General features: G+C 33.2%; 1 protein-coding gene across 1 annotated transcript in view; it reads right to left on the reverse strand.

The window, feature by feature from the left end:
• Positions 1-4,762: 4,762 nt before the first annotated feature.
• The window catches only part of LOC150098084 (uncharacterized), a 110,343-nt gene continuing 93,305 nt past the window's right edge, over positions 4,763-21,800 (reverse strand). The window contains exons 16-23 of the mRNA XM_090406678.1: positions 18,403-18,496; positions 17,698-17,790; positions 13,589-13,765; positions 11,657-11,782; positions 8,642-8,762; positions 8,041-8,227; positions 5,024-5,166; positions 4,763-4,915 (exon numbers count right to left, since the gene is read on the reverse strand). Of these exons, the coding sequence (XP_090262804.1) occupies positions 4,763-4,915; positions 5,024-5,166; positions 8,041-8,227; positions 8,642-8,762; positions 11,657-11,782; positions 13,589-13,765; positions 17,698-17,790; positions 18,403-18,496 (1,094 nt within the window). The remainder of the gene's footprint in view (positions 4,916-5,023; positions 5,167-8,040; positions 8,228-8,641; positions 8,763-11,656; positions 11,783-13,588; positions 13,766-17,697; positions 17,791-18,402; positions 18,497-21,800) is intronic.

Below are 21,800 nucleotides of genomic sequence, written 5' to 3' on the forward strand. Positions count from 1 at the left end.
ATTTATTATACTCTAATCAAGTGGAAAATAAACTTTCAAGTATGTGGATTATTGACTCCGGTTAACAGGAGAAAGGGGGGGGGGGGTGATATGACAGAGGTCTGTAAATTTTTGAATGGGTGTTATAGCATTTCAAATGATGCAATTTTTCGTTATATGGAAGGTGGGGAGAGAACACGGGAGCATCCATGGAAGTTAAGGTTGTTCTCAGTCAAGAAAGGGGTAAGCGCTAGGTTTTTCTTCCAGAGAGCAGTGAGTGAGTGAAATAATTTGCCCTTAGGGGTAGTGAGTGCATCTAGTGTAAATGAATTTAAGGGAAGGTATGATAGCTGGGTTGGATAATTTACAGCCTCCCTCGATGAGTCCTTGACTCCCTGGAAGTCTCAGATAATAATAATAATAATAATAATAATAATAATAATAATAATAAAGTGGAAATATTCTAGATGATCTTTATATCGTCTAATAATCTGGCACGGATGCTTGAACGTTGATTGTCACTCATTTTGATGTTTAGTGGGGAAAAAACAGACTTCCGAACATAATAATTCACTAAATTTATTTAGGGAATTAGATTACTAAACCAGAATTTTGCATTGGTCACCAAGACATCTTCATTGATAGAAACAAATATATTAAGCACGTGTACGTAGGCACACTGAGTGTGGGTGTCGTGACTAGCTGAAAGTCATAGGACTCCATGAGCATGCCTTTTACACAGTCTGTGTTTGCCTTCCTACTATTTTTCCTGCATGCTTACGAGAGTTATTTATGCCATTAAGGTGCCTTGATGACTAACGCGAAATATTAACTTAGTATTTTAATTTACTAAATAAATTTAGTTGGCTAATTGTTAGCGTTAGAGGCGCATTTTATTCCACTAATCATCGGCTAATAATCTGAAAAATATTGTCCAGAACTGTGTTCTATTTAAAACAACAGGGTCTACCAATGTGAATGTATTTACATTTCAATTATAAATGTAAATTTCAATACATCGTCATGCAAGTTCTGATATTAATGCAGATGCGATTCTTAGCGGTATTTGAAACTATCCGAATTCTGGGAATTAATATTTCGAGCTCAATAAAACTGTTAATTAATCGAACAGGAGAAAAACAGATAACCATTCCTATTAATTAAATGCAGAACTTGGGAATGCTGTCCGGACGGACCCAGGTGATAATGGCATTGGTCTGTTCCAACAGCTTAAAGCGTTAAAAATTCCAGATGAAAGAAATGTTGGAATTTTTATTTGAATTATTACGTCTATAAAAGTATATTCTCTTGAATTATATGAGGCCAGCGTATGGCTGTTCTCCTGGCTAGGTTTTCCTGCTTTTGCAAGATCTTTCCAAACGGGAGGACGTCGGAGCTACCAAGGCCCAATAAATATTTTCGAATATTTAAGTTTTTTTGTCTGTAATTAATTATTTCTTGCCTCGCGCTTTTAAAGAAAAAATTCCTGGGTGTGTCTGCTACTGTTACTGTTAGATATCTACTATTAAGGATTTTCTACGTTATTAATGATGCTTGCTGAAGACAAACGACAGTAATTGCATTATGAATATTAAATCAATTGCCAGGGGATTAATTAATCACTGAAGACATCGTTATGGCTATTTCTTCTCTCATATATTATCCAATCTCGTCACGATAGCTATTTCTTTATCGATTTCTTCATTTCTTTTTGTATTTAGTTTTGGGTACTTCATATATCAAAGACGTTATCAGAATGCCATTATGAGCAACTTTAAAAAGTTTAACGTCTGAAAGTTTTCTACACCCTGTCTTGTAAGGAAAATTTGATTTAAAACTGCATCCATTTTTTTCCTATAAAACAGTAACACAGATAAAGAAAGGATTACAGTAAAAACCAAATATTTTATCCACACAACAGTAGAAAACTCGGGACTGTTTAACGTGTGTTATACTCTTTCAACTATATTTTCCTACTTGGTAACTTCCGCTATCAAATATTTTAAAGGTAATGTATAAATAGACTAACAAAAACTTTTCTTTGCGTAATATTTGAGAAATTTGAAATCTGTATGAAATGCTTAGAATGAGTGAATAAAAATAGTTTATCAAATTTATTTGTCAAACCTTCAAAACCGTTCTTATCACCACTTTGTACAATTTCTGATACCAAAATCCAGAATTATGCAAACAAAAATCCCGAATCAAAATCGTGATTATCACATTTTCAGACGTTTACGCCCCTTTTTGTAGCAGACATTGGTTTCTTGTTCACAATTATAAAGCAACTCCACAAACAACACACTGTAGCCTATTTCTTGCAAAAAAAAAAAAAAAGCCTTTAAGTTGCGGGCCATATTCGCTGTACTTTATTTCCAAGCATTAATTTTCTGATGCGGATTTCAAGAAAAGAGGACACTGCTTAACGAATTAACATATAGTAATAACAGCGAAACACAACAAATCCTTGCTTGTTTTACTTGCTTTCTTCTAGTGCAATAAACATAAAAAACAAATACTAAGGGTGCCTGGGACCGTCCTATATCCGCAAAGTTGAAAACAATATGATATAACAATTAAAACATTTTGTTTCTAGTCTGTGTCAGACCTCGTTTAAATTTAGCCTCAAGCTCTCGTCTGCTTAATCCGGAAATGGTGAATTACATAAGACTGACAGAGAGTTGTAAAAATAATGAAACCACCTTTTAAAGCGGGAATATAATCGAGTATAATCAGTGTTAGCGGTATACTACTATTGCAAATTGTAAGTGAGCAATTCTCTAAGAAACTGATGATTAATATTCTTTTCCATAAAACATATTTCACTTAATGTTCATTATAATAAGTGCATGAGAAGATATCTGTGAGGCAATCGCGGGTTTATCTTATCCTATTAACCATGCAAATGGAACATCTAGCAAGCAGTACGGGGATCGTAAAATGCTTCAAGGAAATTCCAGCACTTGTGGATTTTAATGTTCACTTTCCTTCTTATTCATACATAAGTTCGTGACGAAGAAATAGGTCACATTATCACGAGACTGTTTTAAACAATTTACTTAGTAGAGGCCGCTTGTCAATATCAAACAGAGTCGCAGTGGCCATAGAAAATAGTTTCATTAAACAATTGAATAAGAAAATTAAAGATACTCTAAATTAGTATAAGATAACTGTTGTACTTTCATGATATATTAAAGAGAATGGTACAGCATCATTCAAACTAAACAGCAAATGCTTACCAGCACCATTTGTATGTATGAACAATAAACATCATTTCGTTGTACATCATTGTTTACATGTAACTGTAATAATAAAACATTTTGCATGCTAGGCAATAATAATCACTGTTGATTGCTGGCGAGAATGTCTATAGTTGAATGTGAGCAGTATACGTTTTATTGATTGCATATCCGATTCAACATAGAAGCATAATAATGAAAAGCAAATTAACAAATTGTTGAATGTGAGAGCAGTATTTGTTGCATATGCGATCAATAAACAAACAACAATGAAAAAAAATTAGCAAGGAAATTAGCTAATTGTTGAATGTGAGAGCAGTATACGTTTCATTGTTGCATATTCGATAAATATACAAACACAATAATGAAAACAAATTAGCAAGCAAATTAAGAAACTGTTGAAAGTGAGAGTCATATGCGTTTCATTACTACATATGCGATCAATATACAAACACAACAATAAAGAGTAAATTATCTAGTAAATTAACAAATTGTTGAATGTGAAAACATTCGTTACGTTTCATTTTTGCAAAGGCAATCAATATACGCACAAAAATGAAGAGCAAATTAAGCTATCCTTGTTATATCTGATAAAAGACAATTCATATATTGTTACTAGGAAGTGCGTCTTTTTAAGTATAGTTCAATGCAAGTAACTTGCGGAAGAGTTAATAGATTCTTGTAGATGATAGTTGATAGTATTAGAAAATATACTGTGCAATGAACGTATGTCGTTATCTTATCTGCCTGACATGATACCTTAGTTATTTCAGAAATTTATTCGGATGTATTTCTTCATGAAAAAGGCAGTAAATGTTACTGTCATTTCGTTACAGAGGAAAAAGCAACACAGAAGGATTTCTAAGAGTGGGCTAATTGGATTATAGAAAGCAATCTACGGATATTTAATTTACATAACTTATTAAACTGTTTCGCAATATTCTAGTGAATAATTTTACAGTGTATTTACATTCACCATTTACATATAAAATTCGGCAGAGTTGGAATATCATATAAATCGAAATACATTTGCCATTTCCTAATAAAAGCAATCAATAAGATAGAATTTGGTCTATTGGAATACTTTTCAATGATTAATACGAAATAATAACACAATAATATTTGTAATTCTTCTATCTAAATTACATTCAAGATTATTGTCTGACAACAATAGCGACATTATTTCACAGCATTAAAATTATCGAGTAAATATAGAGTACAATAATACATAACCTGAGTTCAAGCACCTAAAAATAGAAACGACATCATTTCCGGTAAATAGCATTACATTAGGAACTCCAGTGGCAACTTTGCATTTCAATAATATTAATGACAAACCACAGTTTAGAAATCGCATTAGCTTTATGTATCTGATTATTCTTCTCGTGCACCACTCGATGGAATTTCGCCCAAGTATTATCCACATCCTTGGATAATTCTGCACACTGAGAAGAATGGTTATTAAAGTTTGTGTATAATGTTCATCAGTAAAAATTTTAATTTAATATTCTTACATTTGCATTATCCTAACCAATAGCTAGTGATCATCCTCTTTTTTTCGTAATTTTGTCCGTTTCTTCTGGTGGAGGGAGAGACAGGAGTAACTTTCCTAAAGACAGGAATGGTGCTTCGAATGTAATGTTACACAGAAAGGAAACCACATATGTGAGTACCAAATGCCCAATGAAATGATACACCTGAAAGTGAAACAAAATATCAGATTCAATGTTTGTGCATGTGCACACACATGTGTGTGTGGGTGGGTGGGTGGGTGGGCGTGAGAGAGAGAGAGAGAGAATACTTACCATAAAATAACTGCTATAATAGAGACGATCGTGAACATGCCCTACAAATATCCACTGTAAGTGAGGATGTATAAGGTAAGCCATATAGGTAAGTCGACTTAGAGGAATAAAAGGCTTCCAGCTGAGAAGGGAATTTACGAAACCTGAAAAAAAAAAATAAATAAACAAACCAAAGATACCAAGCGGTTTGAAGTCACTGATTTTGTTACCATATAAAATCTATTAGAATCGTGTTGACTATTTTAAAGTACTTCGATAAATGAAGCTGGACGCAAATACCACCACGTGACCGTGAAAGTTAGCAAGATTGATGTAATGATGAACTACACTTCCAACGTTTATGGAGAACGTTTGAAAAAATCGTTTGAATTAATTATTCGTTGAAAAGAAATGAGCAGAAGCTATTTTACAATGCCTTCTTATAAACAAAACTTCAAAATTAAATAGTAAATTTAAAGCCATCAGTTTTTGTGAAATATATAAAGGATGAATACATCGATTAACTATCCTAACAACTATACACAAAACCCATATTTTGTTTAATCATTTAATGTACTAATTAAAACGACAAAATAAAAATTGGAAAGCAAATCATAATACAAATTGTCGAAAGTGTATGTATATATATATATATATATATATATATATATATATATATATATATATATATATATATATATATATATATATATATATATATATATATATTAGGATAACCAAGTAATTTTATAAGTTTGGTTATTTTTACTCCTAATCCCAAGTATGCAAACAATTAAGTTTGCGCCTGAAACAAAGTTCAAGTCATACAACAAAATTCAAGATGATACAACACCAGGGCAACTCATTGTAAAGGTGGGTAAAGTTCTGATCACTATTCTTAGTATTTTCCCATAATGTAAGGCACATCTCACTAGAAGATGTATACTGCAATGCATTATGGGTAGGGTCACTACCCAGACCGGTTTCAACCTTTTTTGAGGTCTCCTCAGTGAGTAGGTAGACCCTAAATACCAAGGTTATAGTAATACGGAGCCTTATCAACTTTACCTATAGAAGTTGCAACAAGGTGGTTTTATTTTTAATAAAAATCTCTGGAGGAGATATAGATGTAATAATTTTTTTTTAACTTGGGGATATTGTTTAATTATTTGCATACTTGGGATTAGGAGTTAAAATAACCAAGTTTATAAAATAACTTGATTATCCTAATATACAATATCCCCAAGTTAAAAAAAAATTATTACATCTATATCTCCTCCAGAGATTTTTATTAAAACTTAATACACCTTGTTGCAACTTATATAGGTAAAGTTGATAAGGCTCCGTATTACTATAACCTTGGTATTTAGGGTCCAGCTACTCACTGAGGAGACCTCAAAAAAGGTTGAAACCGGTCAGGGTAGTGACCCCACCTATAATGCATTGCAGTATACATCTTCTAGTGAGATGTGCTTTACATTATGGGAAAATACTAAGAATAGTGATCAGAGTTTTACCCACCTTTACAATGAGTTGCCCTGGTATTGTATCATCTTTAGACTTCTTTGTTTCAGGCGCAAACTTAATTGTTTGCATACTTGGGATTAGGAGTTAAAATAACCAAACTTATAAAATTACTTGGTTATCCTAATATATATATATATATATATATACACACTTTCGACAATTTGTATTATGATTTGCTTTCCAATTTTTATTTTGTCGTTTTAATTAGTACATTAAATGATTAAACAAAATATGGGTTTTGTGTATAGTTGTTAGGATAGTTAATCGATGTATTCATCCCTTATATATTTCACAAAAACTGATGGCTTTAAATTTACTATTTAATTTTGAAGTTTTGTTTATAAGAAGGCATTGTAAAATAGCTTCTGCTCATTTCTTTTCAACGAATAATTAATTCAAACGATTTTTTCAAACGTTCTCCATAAACGTTGGAAGTATAGTTCATCATTACATCAATCTTGCTAACTTTCACGGTCACGTGGTGGTATTTGCGTCCAGTTTCATTTATCGAAGTAAATAAATAAATAAATAAATAAATAAATAAAATAGCCTTACATTTGCTTAATATATGAAATCTCCCTTCTTTTGCTAAAAAATATTATATCGCTTTTCGTTGTTGTGTTCTGGAAAGGCGAGCAACTTTTCATACGACCTGCATCGGAACTTATCGGTTCCGCTATTCACATAACGGAGGTGCCTCCGAAAATCAAGCCAGGAAAGCAAATCCCTCCTCTTTGGGTATATGAATGCATAATGTCAAGCACGAAGCCTCTCTCTCTCTCTCTCTCTCTCTCAAACTTCACACGTTGATGCACCTGTTCTCATACCGTGAAGCTGACTTCGCAGTATTCAGACCGCTATTCCTGTAGCGGTTATAAAACCAATAAGCTCTGAAAGCCGCCCATGGAATGGAGAGATCTTGTTCTCGATGGAGTGTCTTTCTAGTGTAGTGTAATAGTATGGACGACGCGTTGCGAGGTTATGCTTCATTAATATTGAGAATAGTAACACGAACTTTGGTTTTCGTGTCAGTGTTCTCAATATTAATGAACCATAACCTTGCAAATATTTGTTTGCCAGACTTTGGTTTGATGTTAAGAATACATGTTGTGTTCTGTTGAACTTAAATAATCATATTTTTTTAGTTTCTGATTTTGCTCTTTTTAGTATTTTAATTAAATTATAATTATATAGCAGTAACGAGTGAAGTCGAGTTTATGATTTATTCATATCGTGTTTGTATTTAAAATTATATTTATATTTATATGGAAAAGTTATCTGGTTGGTATACGTCGATTTTATATGAATATAGAATAATGTATTTATTCTTCTTTAAACAATCTTACATGGATTCCTTTCTTTAATGTATAATCATTAATTGTTATTTTAGTCAGTTAAGTGAAGATAAGATGCAAAATTAATAAATATATATGATATATATATCTAGAATATTCTCAAAAAAGTAAAATGCATTATCATTTTAGAAGGCGCAGTATGTGATAAGTTCTTACCCCCATAACCTGACGTGCAGCTGAAAACGATCCAAGCTACACCGAGGGCCCAGATAGTTCTATGAGTCGATGCATAAAGAGCTGATACTGCTGTAGAAGGAAGATTGCCTTTGTTCCATGGGTAGACTCCGAACAGTACCACACTGCTGCCAATCAGAGATAAACACCATCCTACAGTTCTTCTTACCTAAAGTTAGAAAATATATTTCTAGATTATGTTACCTTTCCTCACTATCAACTACTACATATGCTGGGGGAATTAAATCAAAAAAAATTAAGGCAATCTGAGTATAAAAATAATACTGCAATACATACATACAAATAATACATACAAATCTTACGCACAAGTGTCAACATAGTTTAGGGATAAAATATATCAATGATGATTCCAAGAATGAAGGAATTATTTGATTACAAATTATAATTCAAAATATCCATGCATTAACTCTTTAGTTTACTATTATTTCAAGATCAGAAATTCGAAGTATTTCGGAGCAATACTAAAGAAGTGTGGTATATTAATTGCAAGGCGCTTTGACACTGATTAGTCAGCGGTTGAAATAATCCAAGTACGAAATAAAAACTTCACAAAAATACCTACCCTACTAATTTCTACATGGTTTCCTTTGACAAGCAAATATCCGAGCAAAAGACCTACACAGTATGCTCCTGTGTGAGGGTAAGGTTTATAGTAAAGGTCTGCCTTCATTTGCATCCGGGCACTAAAATATAAGAGAAATATAAATATTTTTGACAATGTAACAAACCATAAAACAGACTGAAAAAAATATTTAGATAAGAAACTAATAATCTTTTTTAATTCGAAGGTATGACTTAAATTTCATAGCTAGTTTTTCAATAGCCATGCAGAACAAATCACGCCAAGTTGCATAAATTTCAGTCCTGGTAGTGTACATTGTAATAAGTATACCAACTTAACTAAACGGCCAAGTAACCATACAAGTATTTGTTATGATTCCACTTAGTTTACAACCGGCACCATATGCTTTAACTGGTTTTCCCTTTCAGTCATTTCCGATCATAGGTGACTTTGTAGGTATTACCCACAAAGTATTCCTCGTGAGATTTTTACGGATAGTTCTCCATTGCTTTCCCCAACCCTCCAATTTTATCCGGGCTCGGGACGGGCATATGGCTGGGACTTATTCATGACTGTAATCTATATGTGTTCACGGGCCGGTTTGAATTGAATTGAATGATGATAATCATTCATTCAATTGAATGATGATAATGATGATAATCATTATCATTCAATTGTACTTGAACTCACTGGACATGGTACAGCTAAAGCAGATTTTCATGCAAGTTCTCTCCATACATCTACTTGGAAAACACCATGTTCCACGGCTATCGACCGAATGTGCTATTGAGTGATTCCGTGCCACTGTACACAGAGTTTTCCTCGGTTTTCGTTCATGGTTCTTTACCTTAACCCCCCCCCCCAACATTTTGTTGTATAGAAACTGTGTCGCGCTCACAAAGGCATTAATGAACACAAGTGGGTATTCAAGAGCGTGGAATTTAACGATCAGAGAAAGCCTATTGACAAAACTACGTGCGTAATATGCATTTTCGTTTGCAGTCCTTGACCGAAGTACCTAACAGTCAATTCAGTAAAAGTGAACTCATTCTTTATTGCAGAACACCAACATATGATTTAGAAACACTGAAATAGCAACTAGCAAGCTCAGGGAGAACCTATTAGACTGAACGCAGTCCCAGGTACATCTTGCAAATGATTGTGGTTGTTTACAATCGTGATTCATCGAATGTGTCCATCTGCTTTGCATGTTTTCGATGTTCGTGCTACAAAAGTGCTCATCGCAGAATTGGGAGTTTCCGGACCGATATTATTGGAGCCGTTTGTATTTTGAGGTGTCCGAATACTCCTTTAAACTTGACGAATTATCCTATATAACTCAAGTGATATAATCATGTAACAACACTGAACACAGGTATCCTGTTTAATATACTGATAATACTGATGTACTCATATCATCTTCCCGTTAACATGTTCGCTGACGACTCACACCCGAAATAAGCTTAACCCTAATTAAATAATTAGTTAACTCTCATTCCATTCCCCTCTTTTAGTTTGTCCAGTAATTTGCAGAATGGAGGTGTTAAGGCTCTAAATAGAAGTTACTTGCCGCCATTTTGGATCTAGGGTCGCCCACAGTCGCATTCGTTCGAGCTCTTGATTTTTTCGACTTTATAGCGAAATGGGAGGTTGTCCTGCTCCAAATTGTATGTATGTATATATATGTATTATATATATATATCAGCTAACGCCTTTTTATTCCCGTATACGGGGAGTAGGCGAGGCCATTTAGCCCTATCTAACTTTTGGAGACTGAGTGGGCAGTTCAATCTCCACTGGTACCAATCAGAGATAGATGGCCCAAGGCTATCACTAATTAAGCGGTACTCAGTGAAGAGACGGCTCAAATGTGCCGCCAACTCGTGGTTCCTAACCCTAACACAATATATTTAATGTCTGAAATAATGTGGGTTCTACAGTCGATTTTCTTGAGTCAATATTCAATATATTCATATTGATATGAATATATATGATCATGTCAATATTCAATATATTCATATATATATATATATATTATATATATATTGCATACAGTACATATATTCATATTGAAATATAAGAAAAACCTTATGAACTTGCATACAGTACATATATTGGAAATACTGTTATTTTATTACACAGATCTCCCCGTATGTATGTATCTATGTATATGTAAACATAAATTATCATTGTTTCAAAGATAATTACAAGTCATATGTCTAGTTTTGTTTTATTTTATTATTAATATTATTACATGACACCTCCATGGAATCCCAGGACTTTCAGTTCCGTATTTTAAAGCACGGATTTAGACAATGCAGAATTTCTAAAATTAATAACAGTATTTTATCAAAATCGCTAATTCATATAAAGCAGTACAACCAATAATAAAGGACATGGGAAGTTTTTTCTTTACGAATTCAAGAAAAATGAATGCTTATGAACGTTATGCAGCGACTTCTATTTACTGATAAATGATACGAGCTCCAACCGCCAAGATAGCTTCAAAATGGAGCTATCTTGGCGGTTGGAGGGTGGGATCTGTGTAATAGAAAAATAGTATTTCCAATATATGTACTGTATGCAAGTTCATAAGATTTTTCTTATATTTCAATGTGAATTTTTCAAAAGCAAGCAGGTCAATGATAATTTAAACTTATTTATGTTTACACATATATATATAGATAGATAGATACATACAATTTGGAGCACAACAACCTCCCATTTCGCTATAAAGTCGAAAAAATCAAGAGCTCGAACTGTGGGCGACTCTAGATCCAAAATGGCGGCAAGTAAGCGTACCTTCTATTTAGAGCCTTAGGAGGTGTGGAGTAATTTGTATTGCTAGGTTAGCATTACAGAAAATTATATATTTCTTAACTTAGTTTGGGAATGATATATTACTAATAATAAATACTTATACATATTTACTATTTAGTCAATACTAAACATGTATTAACTAATTATATAACTTAAACAGTTTCCGCCTGCAAACATCTTTGAACGTAAACTTACTCTTGATCCAGATGAACGAATAGTTCTGTAGGTGGATAATCCCTAACCCAGGTTACTGCAGCAGTCACCAAGCTAGACACAACGATTAAGCTGCAGGCGACTGTTAGACCCAGCAAACGCTTTCCTCTGTACATTCAGGCAAATACAAAAATAGAGAAGTTTTGTAACTGATAAAAAAATTATAGTATAATTTAAAAAAAAAACAACTTTATATAATCTTCTTCATTTCATGTTAAGTCCAGTGCTACATTAATAGTTTATGCCATCATATTATAAATAAATAAAAACTAGCGAATTTTTTGCAGTTATTTATTCGTCTGGATATTTTGTGTTCAAATAATTGCACAAGCCATTCAGCTTTATAAGATGGTGTTGTGTTTGTTTACAAAAAATATGAGTTTGTGATTTCATAATAGAGATACTTACCTTATAAGGGGAAGGAGGACAAGAAGAGAGAGGAGATGGAACTGGAAGTCGACAGACAGGAACCAGCTGTGCTGTAAACACTAGAAAAAAATGACATTGAGAACGTAAATGCCTCTGTTCTACTCATGCTATTAATTCCAATCGGTTCAATTCATAGTATTAATTCTAATTCTGGTCTATGTACGGTATTTTTTAAACAAGGGTATAGCGATAATTCAGTAGCTGTTATGGTGTTATGGCTGCCTAAACATGGCGTTTTTTCTGTCCCAGTCCGCTCCAGAGGCCTAGCGAAGCGTGAGTCGAATGAAATGGTATTAATCTGCAGATTTCTAGTGAATATAAAATATCAGTGGTTAAAGTAGAGGAGTAAGAAGTTAAACCATCGAAGCAACCAGCAACATATGCCTATGGAAGAATCATAAAAGCTTTCAAAATGTTACCTTAATTGGCGACTAGAATGGAACCTATAAGGGTTTTTTTACGGGCAGCCAAGCGCTTGAAAAAACATTTCCACAGGGCTACAGAAACTCTCAACAATCAACATAGCAAATAAAGAAAATGTTCACAAAATTTTTCTATGTTTACCATTGCATATTGAACCCTCGTAATAATAGTATCATAATACGAACAATACATGCTTATGACCAACCACTGTCAATATTTCAATGAGGTCTTAAGAAAGCTGAAGATTGGAGAGTTTTAGTCATCATACTCGCAACAATTCCTGAAATTTACCATTGGATGAAACATACTGTGATAACTCAAAATCGTCAATGATTTAATGTACTTTTCGTTAAAGTTTTCTTTCAAAGTGCTCTGATTAGGCTCCATTTTATCAATTACTTTTCAATGTTTGAAGATACGTATTCTTAATTGAGTCAATGGAGCATATTGTAGTGATCATGCGTTACCTTTTTCTGTTATTTTTAAACAATTTGTTATTCTTCAATCTCTTTTGATGGCTTATGGCTTCGAATTAACTGTGTTTACACATTTTTATATATTAATAATTCAAAATGGTCCTATAACTGGGAAATTTAAAGAACTTTCGTATTTAGGATCTCTGCTACACTAGCCATAATGCGCTACACGTATAGGATTATCTACCTTATGGGAACATTAATTAGGTTTTAAAGAAGTTAAGTCACTGGCATGACAGCCCACTGCTCAATAGAAAATGGAAATGGAACGAGAAATTTAAATATGAGTTGATTATGCAATAGATTGTTATCGCTGTGGTCGGCTTAAAAAATAACCAAGTTGCATACAGAGAAATGGCCGGTTTACAAAATTAACCTGAATACATGTCTGTCTTCTATTGAAGTAGAAAAATACATACTGCGTTGGTGGTTTAAGTACACACATCTCTCCCTTTAGGCAAATAATTACCATTATTTTATGTTAAATTTACCTACTTTAGCTACTGCTTTCTCTCTCTCTCTCTCTCTCTCTCTCTCACTCTCACTCTCACGCATCCTGCCGCGCGTGCACACACAACACAAATACAGTTTACTAACCTGTTCTGATGGTGTGATGAAATTCTGCAAATATATAATGTTGGTCCACCATTTTTCTGCACAGGTATCAGCAAGATGATCAACAGCCTCGTGCCATAAAGGACCGGAACCCAAGAGCGGAATTAAAAGCGTTAAACAGATGACCATCATGTAAGATGGAGTTAACCTAAGACCAAATATTATCAGAAATTAAACCTTTTGCCCAATTTTATAGTCAACTTACGCAGCATGTTAATTTGTGAAAAGTATCACTATTAAAATATCTGTAATTGACACGCATAGATTTACACTGTTTTTTATGTTATATCAACTATTATCCTCACATATTTTATTATAAGATATTTTAGTAGGCACAGTTTCATTTTTTAAATAAAAATAGTGGTTTATTTAGAAAAAGCAATGTTTTAAGTCTTTTTATGTAAATTCAATTAGATATAAAGGTAAACTAAATTCAGATTATTCTAAAACTAAAAAAAAAAAAAAAAATTCAAATTTCATTACAGTCATTCAACTGGCTCCTGGGATCTTTCCCTGCTTTCATTTCGTTTGGTATATTTGTGTTTTATTCATTTCGATACTGAAGAATAATAAAAACACTTCACTCTTCGCAGATTTCGGCAGCCAGTGTGTTGTAATAATTAACTACCACTGCTATTATTACTATTACTACTACTACTAATAATAATAATAATAATAATAACAATAATAATAATTTTTATTTTATTTTTATCTTTTTTATTTTTTATTTTTTAAAATATATTTTATTGATTGCTAAAATATTTATACATACAATAAACATCTTGGGTGACATTGCATTTTATAATTTTACAGAGTTCAGCACTAAGTGCTGCAATTCCTACATTGGATTTCAATAATACTTTTAATTTTAATAATACTTTTTTTGCCTTTATAGTATGTATTTACAACACATGTTCTTCTAATATTAACAATGAAGATTATACAGAATTTTTTGTATAATTTTTTTATTTTTTTATTTTATTGTTTTTTTTTTAAGTTTGAGAAAGAATGATTATACATACAAATTTCTGCATTTGCTTATAAGGATTACTTGTAGATGAGTGAGGCAAGTTAATCCCACCTACTTCGAAGCTTGAATTAGCTTTTATGAAGAGAGCGGGATTTAGCCTTCACTATTTGTGTTGTTGCTACTGTTTATGTATGGGATGTAGGCATTGGATGCTAGTGATTTGTGATGTGCATATTAGTGTTAATGGTTTCTTAACTTTGTTGGTATATTTTCCAGAGTTCGTTTTTTAATGTTCTGTAGTTATCTACGTGTTTTAACTTTCTTGGTAGGTTGTTGAGTTGCGTGGGTATCTGATGCGATCTCACAGGAGAACCGTATGAGTTGTTGAAGGGTGTGGGGATGTAGAGTGTTGTTGTAGGTCGTGTTATACGATATGTGTCTCTGTTGTTTCGATAGACGATGTTGAAGTAATTCCTTGTTAATATCATGAAGTGTTTCAGGTTTTTAATGCTCAGAATTCTGTGTATCGCCATGTGCTTGTCGGATATTAGTTGTTGCGTGTAAGGTGTCCAGATCACTGTTGACACGATTTTCCTGTGTAGTGTTTCTAATTTTGTTAGGTGGCTGTTTGATGTATTTGTATAGACTATTATTCCGTATCTGAGTAGGGATTCGCATATACCGTGATATAGGAGTTTTTTTATGTTGGATGGAATAATGTCTTTAACTTGGAAGAGTTTTGCTGCGATAATCCGGAGTTAGGTATTCTATATGTTTTGTCCATTTAAGGTGGGAATCTATATAGAGACCGAGGTTAATAATAATAATAATAATAATAATAATAATCATTTATTACATATGATACATACATTACATAGTTTTGATTACCTATGATACAACATTAAATACATTTCTTTACATTTGATACATTCATGTATTCTGATAATAATAATAATTTATTTTCGCAATAATAAGTATAATAATTTATAACATATGATACATACATTGCATACTTATCATTACATATGATACAACATTATATACATTTGTTTACATGTGATACGTATATTTACATGCATTTGATTACATATGATACATTTATTTATTTTTATTTTTTTTATCTTGGATGAGATGCAATGTATTTTTTTTCAGCTTTCATCCTTGAAGCTTATTCGTGAGCTTATCTGAGAATGACACCAGTTATTATTTATTGGTTTATTTGCTGTGTTAGGAAGCTATAAAATCAAATCTATGTTTAATTGGCTAGATTTCCACTGCAGGCGTTGATTGAGAAATTTACGCACGCACGCACACACACACACACACACGCACTCACACACACACGCACGCACACACACGCGCGCGCACACACACGCGCGCGCACACACACACGCGCGCGCACGCACGCACGCGCGCGCACACACACACACACACACACACACACACACACACACACACACACACACACACACACACACACACACACACACACACACACACACACACACACACACGACAATTTGGAATGTCTTGATGCGGCGCTGAACTGGAAGCCTGAACGAATATATTGTGTTTCCTTAAGTTTGTATGGTACTTTGGGTGCGTGTTTCTTATTCATAGTATGTCCTTAGAACTCTTTTCAGGCTATTGTAGTTTGCAAGGTTTCTTTATTCAAAAGGTAATTTGTTTATCATGTCTGGGATGTAGAAGTTTCGCGTGGCCTTTCCGTATTGATTATTGTATTTATATGTGACATAATTAATTGTCTGAGGTCTTGTTATACTGTATGTATATTACTGACTCTCCTGTAGTTGGTATCGAAATAATGTTTTAGCAAAGCTGCATAGTGACATAAGTGTTTTGCTGTCAGTATTTTGTGTTCTGACTTTGCAATGTATATAAGGTCGTTATTGTCTCTTTGTTCCCAAAAGATCAGTTTTATCATTTTGTACCGTAGCGACATTAATCTATTTAATTTGTAGGGTGCACAGAAAGCATACGTTGTTATAGCGTAACTTAGTATATTTTGGCATAGTGCTTTGTATATTAGTGTTTTTAGGCGTATGGGAACTATGTCTTTTAATCTGTAGAGTTTGCCAGTTATTGTTCGGAAATTGTTGTGTAGATGGATTGTGTGGCTATTCCAGTTCATATCTGCATTGAAGTAAATTCCAAGGTATCGTATTGTTTCAACCTGAGTGATTGTAGTGGTTTTGCTGTTCTGTGTGTTTTTTATGTTGGAAAGTGGATGTTGGATGGTTATATATTTGTTATCAATTGGTCGAGTCAGTGGATTTCTGAATGTCATTAATTTTGTCTTTTCTGAGTTTAGGTGTATGGAGTTTTTGGTGAGCCAGTCTATGAGTAGATTTATGTCATGTTGCATATTTGTTTTGGCTATGCTTGCGTTATTATGGATGGATGTTATTGCTGTGTCGTCTGCGTATTAAAATATCTTACCTTTGAGTGGTAGCTGATTAATATCGTGCGTGTAAATGTTGAATAGAGTTGGGGAGAGTACAGCTCCCTCTGGTACTCCACAGGTTACTGTTAGCTCTCTGCTTCGGTTTGACCCGATACGTGTGATATGCCAAAAGTGATATGTCAAAATATTTTGAAGGTAGTGTGTAAACCACTTGTGAAGAGGCCCGTCTATTCCAACATGCCTCAGCTTTTCTAACAAGGTTTGATGTGTAAGTGTATCGAATGCTTTAGTTAGATCAATAAAGACTACCATGGCAATTTTGTTTTTGTCTAAGGCGGTATTAATTACGTCTGTAAAGTCTTCCAAGAGAGACGTTGTTCCCTTATTTTTCTGAGAACCATATTGTGTTTTGGAGATAATAATAATAATAATAATAATAATAATAATAATAATAATAATAATAATAATAATAATAATAATTTGTTGAAGTATCATAATTTCCCAGTTGACGTTTCTTATTGAGTAGCAGAAATGGAAAGGCAAACGGAAATTCAAATACTAAGCTAATAAGCCAATTAACTTGATGCACACTAATGCCGTTCAAATCACCACTATTATCAACTCAAACACTAGTTTAGGAGGTCGAAAAATATGTCAAAATGATCAATTTTTTTACGTTTCTTACCTCCAGAAACGGTGAAAGATAAAAAGAGGCACATTGATTCGTCCTGTATAGTTCGATGCAAAACGTAAAGCTACATAAGCTGTTAGGAGTCCACTGAAATGAAAAAAAAAAAAAAATATTTGAAATAACTCCATAAAGATAAAAACAATTCACAATTAAATCATAAAGTAATCAAATGGATAATTTTAATAATTTTGACAACTTAAATTCTTCCAACTCTTTGATTTGAATTCAGTTTTTAATTGGTGCAATAGTTATTCTTCTTGTTGCGGTAATTGAACTGTTGTCTTGACGAGGAAAGTAGTCTAGATAAGAGGAAAAGTTAAAACTTTAAAACTAATAATAGCCCTGTTTGTAATCATAATTTTCTAAATAAGCCATTTTCACATCTAAATAAGATGTGAAAGCATTCTGGAACACTCCATTCAGCATGCGCATGATTTTTTCTCTATCTTCTGAACTATTTCTTATCTGAGGGTGTAAAAACTAGATGAACATGTATTATTCACCTTGCTTTTCATTTTAGGTAATCTTAAGAAAGATGGAAAGTTCTATATTGTTTTTAAGTACAGAAATATTTCATATGAAGTCCTGTATATGTAAATACATACATGTGCACACATTCGCTTCTAGAATAATTCTCGATATATTTCAGTGACAGCTAATGATAAAATATTTCCTCTTGTGAAGAGAAATGTTTCTTACCTAATGAAGAAAAACGTGTCCACAGCAACTGCACCATTTGAAACAGCTTGAAAAATGAAACTTTTGCTTCCTTCCCTTAACGCTAACAGATTTCCTAAAACCATAAAAGTGCAATTTATTTTCAGCATCTTGAAAACTGAAGCACTCTAACTGCTTAATAAATGTTGTAAAGATAATATCAATAAATATTTTGTGAATGAATTAGCTATTGTAAGATGTTATTTTAATTAATTTACTATTCTTGCAAAACAAAATTTTCGTGTGCGTAGGCTAGCGCAAATCCAAAACCTACACACATCTATCTAATCATTCCATACATGAGGCAATGCCAATCTACTTAAATCTCATTTCTCCGTTCTCATTCGTTGCTATCAATCACCTTAATTCTCTGGGACATCCTTCCATTTACTTTTTTTTCCTTAACTTTTTTTTGGCAAAAAAGGTTTTACAACTCAAAATTCTTCTTCTTCTTCAACCGTTTTTCTGTCCACTGCTGGACGAAGGCCTCCCCCACGGTTTCCCAGACCACTCGGTTTTCTGCCTCTCTCATCTCAAAATTATTTCTCATTATTCGTAAATCGATCAATCATTTCATTAACACCACTTCAAGGTAAAATTAGCTGTTCGTCTTGTAGTATATGGCGACCGATTCATCAGAATCTTATTTATGGAGTGAGGAGTGAACTTTTAAGAAAGTAGACATGATTATCTAGATTTGAGTGGATGATAGCATCGAACAATTTAGGGAAGTTTTCAAAGCGTCACTCCAAATGCACAGTATTCCACAGATGGGGAATTCATGTAGTGTTGGTACTTTTCATTCATATACAGGTGAGAAATAATGTATTGAACAGGAACAGGTATGTCTGTTGACTTCTGAAACAGTTGTGAAGGTGATGTGTGTCAGCAAAGATTAGAAGTATACGTCAGTTCAAGCAGAGAAACCTGAACTAGTTTTGAGATCAGGTATTATCAAATGTTAAAGGAAATGAAGTTTGATCTTTCTTGCAAGAAATAAGACATATTTCGGTAGCATTACAGTTCAAACAGTTGTTAAGATCTGAAAAACAGCACGATCAGTTAACGGCATTGGTTTTGGAAGATCTTAAATATCGAAATGATTGTACAACGCTAGCTTTTTCAAATGAAGAACAGCGATGTAATATACTATCACCAGAAAGGCTATGGACAGGATTGATTATCAGTAATGGAAGGTCATTAATGTACAGAATAAGGAAAAAAGTTACATCACATAATACTTCACCATTGCTCGAGCACAGGTATCTTGATTACTCAGGTATTCGTGGATAAATTTAAAGAGATTTATCCACGAAGACATATAGACAGTTTCTCTGAACCATTCCATGGTTTGTATCTACCCAAAGGTTAGTAGTGATGGGGAGGTGAGATCTGTTATGGATCCGAATTTGTTCTTGATCGCATCATACATTAACAGATGGGATTTCTAGGAAGTGAACAGGATGAGTGATGATAATCTTCTCTATGGAATCTGAGTATGGATTTATTAGATGATGGACAAACCAGAAAATGCTGAAAATATGATGCAAGATAATTATTGAATTATCATGAGTAAAGGTTCGAAGTATACCTGTAGGATATCATCAAAAACAAAATGCTGGTTTCTATCCAGAACACTTCTGATTTGTTCACAGAAGGCTAAACAGTTATAATCGCAATATGAATAGGTATAGTAACCGAGTTTATGAGTTAAATGACAGGCATATTCTTTTTGAGAAACTGATTACATGTCATTTGAAAGATTAGTGTTATTAACTTTAAAAAAATTAAGTATTGGAGACATAATAGAATTGTTAAATTAATATTAAGGAATGAATTAAGAAAAATCTTATAAGTTAACTTATTGTTATGTATTTATTTTTCCACGAGAGAGAGAGAGAGAAAGAGAGAACGAAAGAGAGTTCAGCTGATAACAAAGATACATTAGGGGTGTAAAGACCAAGTGTTTGAATCCTGTTTAGGACGCGAAGTATTTTTTTTTTTTTCATCTGAAAGTGAGTAAGCCGTTCTCATATGGGGAGAATGAGTTTCTGAAGTCAGCATTTTTATTTTATTTTGTGTTTTATTTCAAAGTGAAGACTGGTTTCTATTTAAACGTAAGCAAACGGACCAAACCAGCTAGTTGTTGACTTACGTTCAAGAGTCTTACGTCGTTGGTTTACTCACAGCAGAATAATTTCACGCATGCATTCAATTAACTTGCCGTTTATACTTTAAATGATATTTACATATCGCTCAGCAGTTTTGCTCTATTTTTGGAAAAGGTGAATGATATTATCTTAAGCGGAATCGAAAGATGGTACACATATCGTTTATAGAACTTTTAGTTTACTGATGGAGCCCTTTGACATTGTGATTGTTTCACCCAGGTTTGCAATTTTCTTAGTAAAATCCCATACAAGAGAGGTTGTTCAACCTATAATACACTGGTGCCATAGATAGGCAGAAACGTAAAGAAAAAGAAGAAATCATTCAGTTAATAGACATTTAATATAAATACCTTCAGGATGCATACTTTATAAGATTAAGTAAATATCTGATCGAAAGTCATCAATAGATTCATTTCAGTGCAATCTCCAATCCGGATGTCAACGCAAATTCTTCACATTTCATCTTGTGCATTGCCAACGATCTGAATAGTACTCTTTATGAAAGACTTAAAGAACCTCCAGTTCTTTTATTTATGTCCTTCATAAAGGGATTTATCGGCTGGCTTCTATTTCTCTTCCGTGTATTTGTCCTGTGATGATCACTTTAGTCAGCCCTTCTTTCCTTATTGTATGCTCTGTGAATTTAGATTTCCTCTTCCTGAACTCATCCAGTGAAATTTGTTTTGGATTTTCTCTTTAAAGTACTTGTTGATTTGTAACTTTTTCTACCTTCAGCTAATTGAGCCATCATTCTGGAGGAGTGACCACACCTCCAGAGCTATTAAAAATACTGTATGAGCAGTCTTTTTCAATTGCTTCTCTAAGAGTCTATGTTTCGGATGTGTTCATTAAATGGGACAGACATAACAATTTATCGCTCGTATATTTTTATGGTAATCTCGTGGATGAGCAATAGAGTGAAGAGAGGGGGGGAGGAAGAAATATATATATATATATATATATATATACTTTTCTACTGGAAATTCATGTTAAGAAAATCCGCTTGGAAAGGTGTAGCCTTTTTTTCTTTATTTATATTTTCCAGCACAAATAATTAGACTTCGTGGATATATAAATCTATCCTCCTCTACAGGGCGACCTTTTAGAGATGCGTTTAGATATTCATTGATCCCTTTATTGTGATTATCATTTTGTTTTCTAAGAATTTATCACGATGTCTGTTAGTTTATTATCTATGCTTTGCAACAT

The sequence above is a fragment of the Typopeltis vanoorti genome, chromosome 16 (genome assembly GCF_054136105.1).
Source record: "Typopeltis vanoorti isolate ZY-2024b chromosome 16, IOZ_Tvanoo_1.0, whole genome shotgun sequence".
NCBI lineage: Eukaryota > Metazoa > Arthropoda > Arachnida > Uropygi > Thelyphonidae > Typopeltis > Typopeltis vanoorti.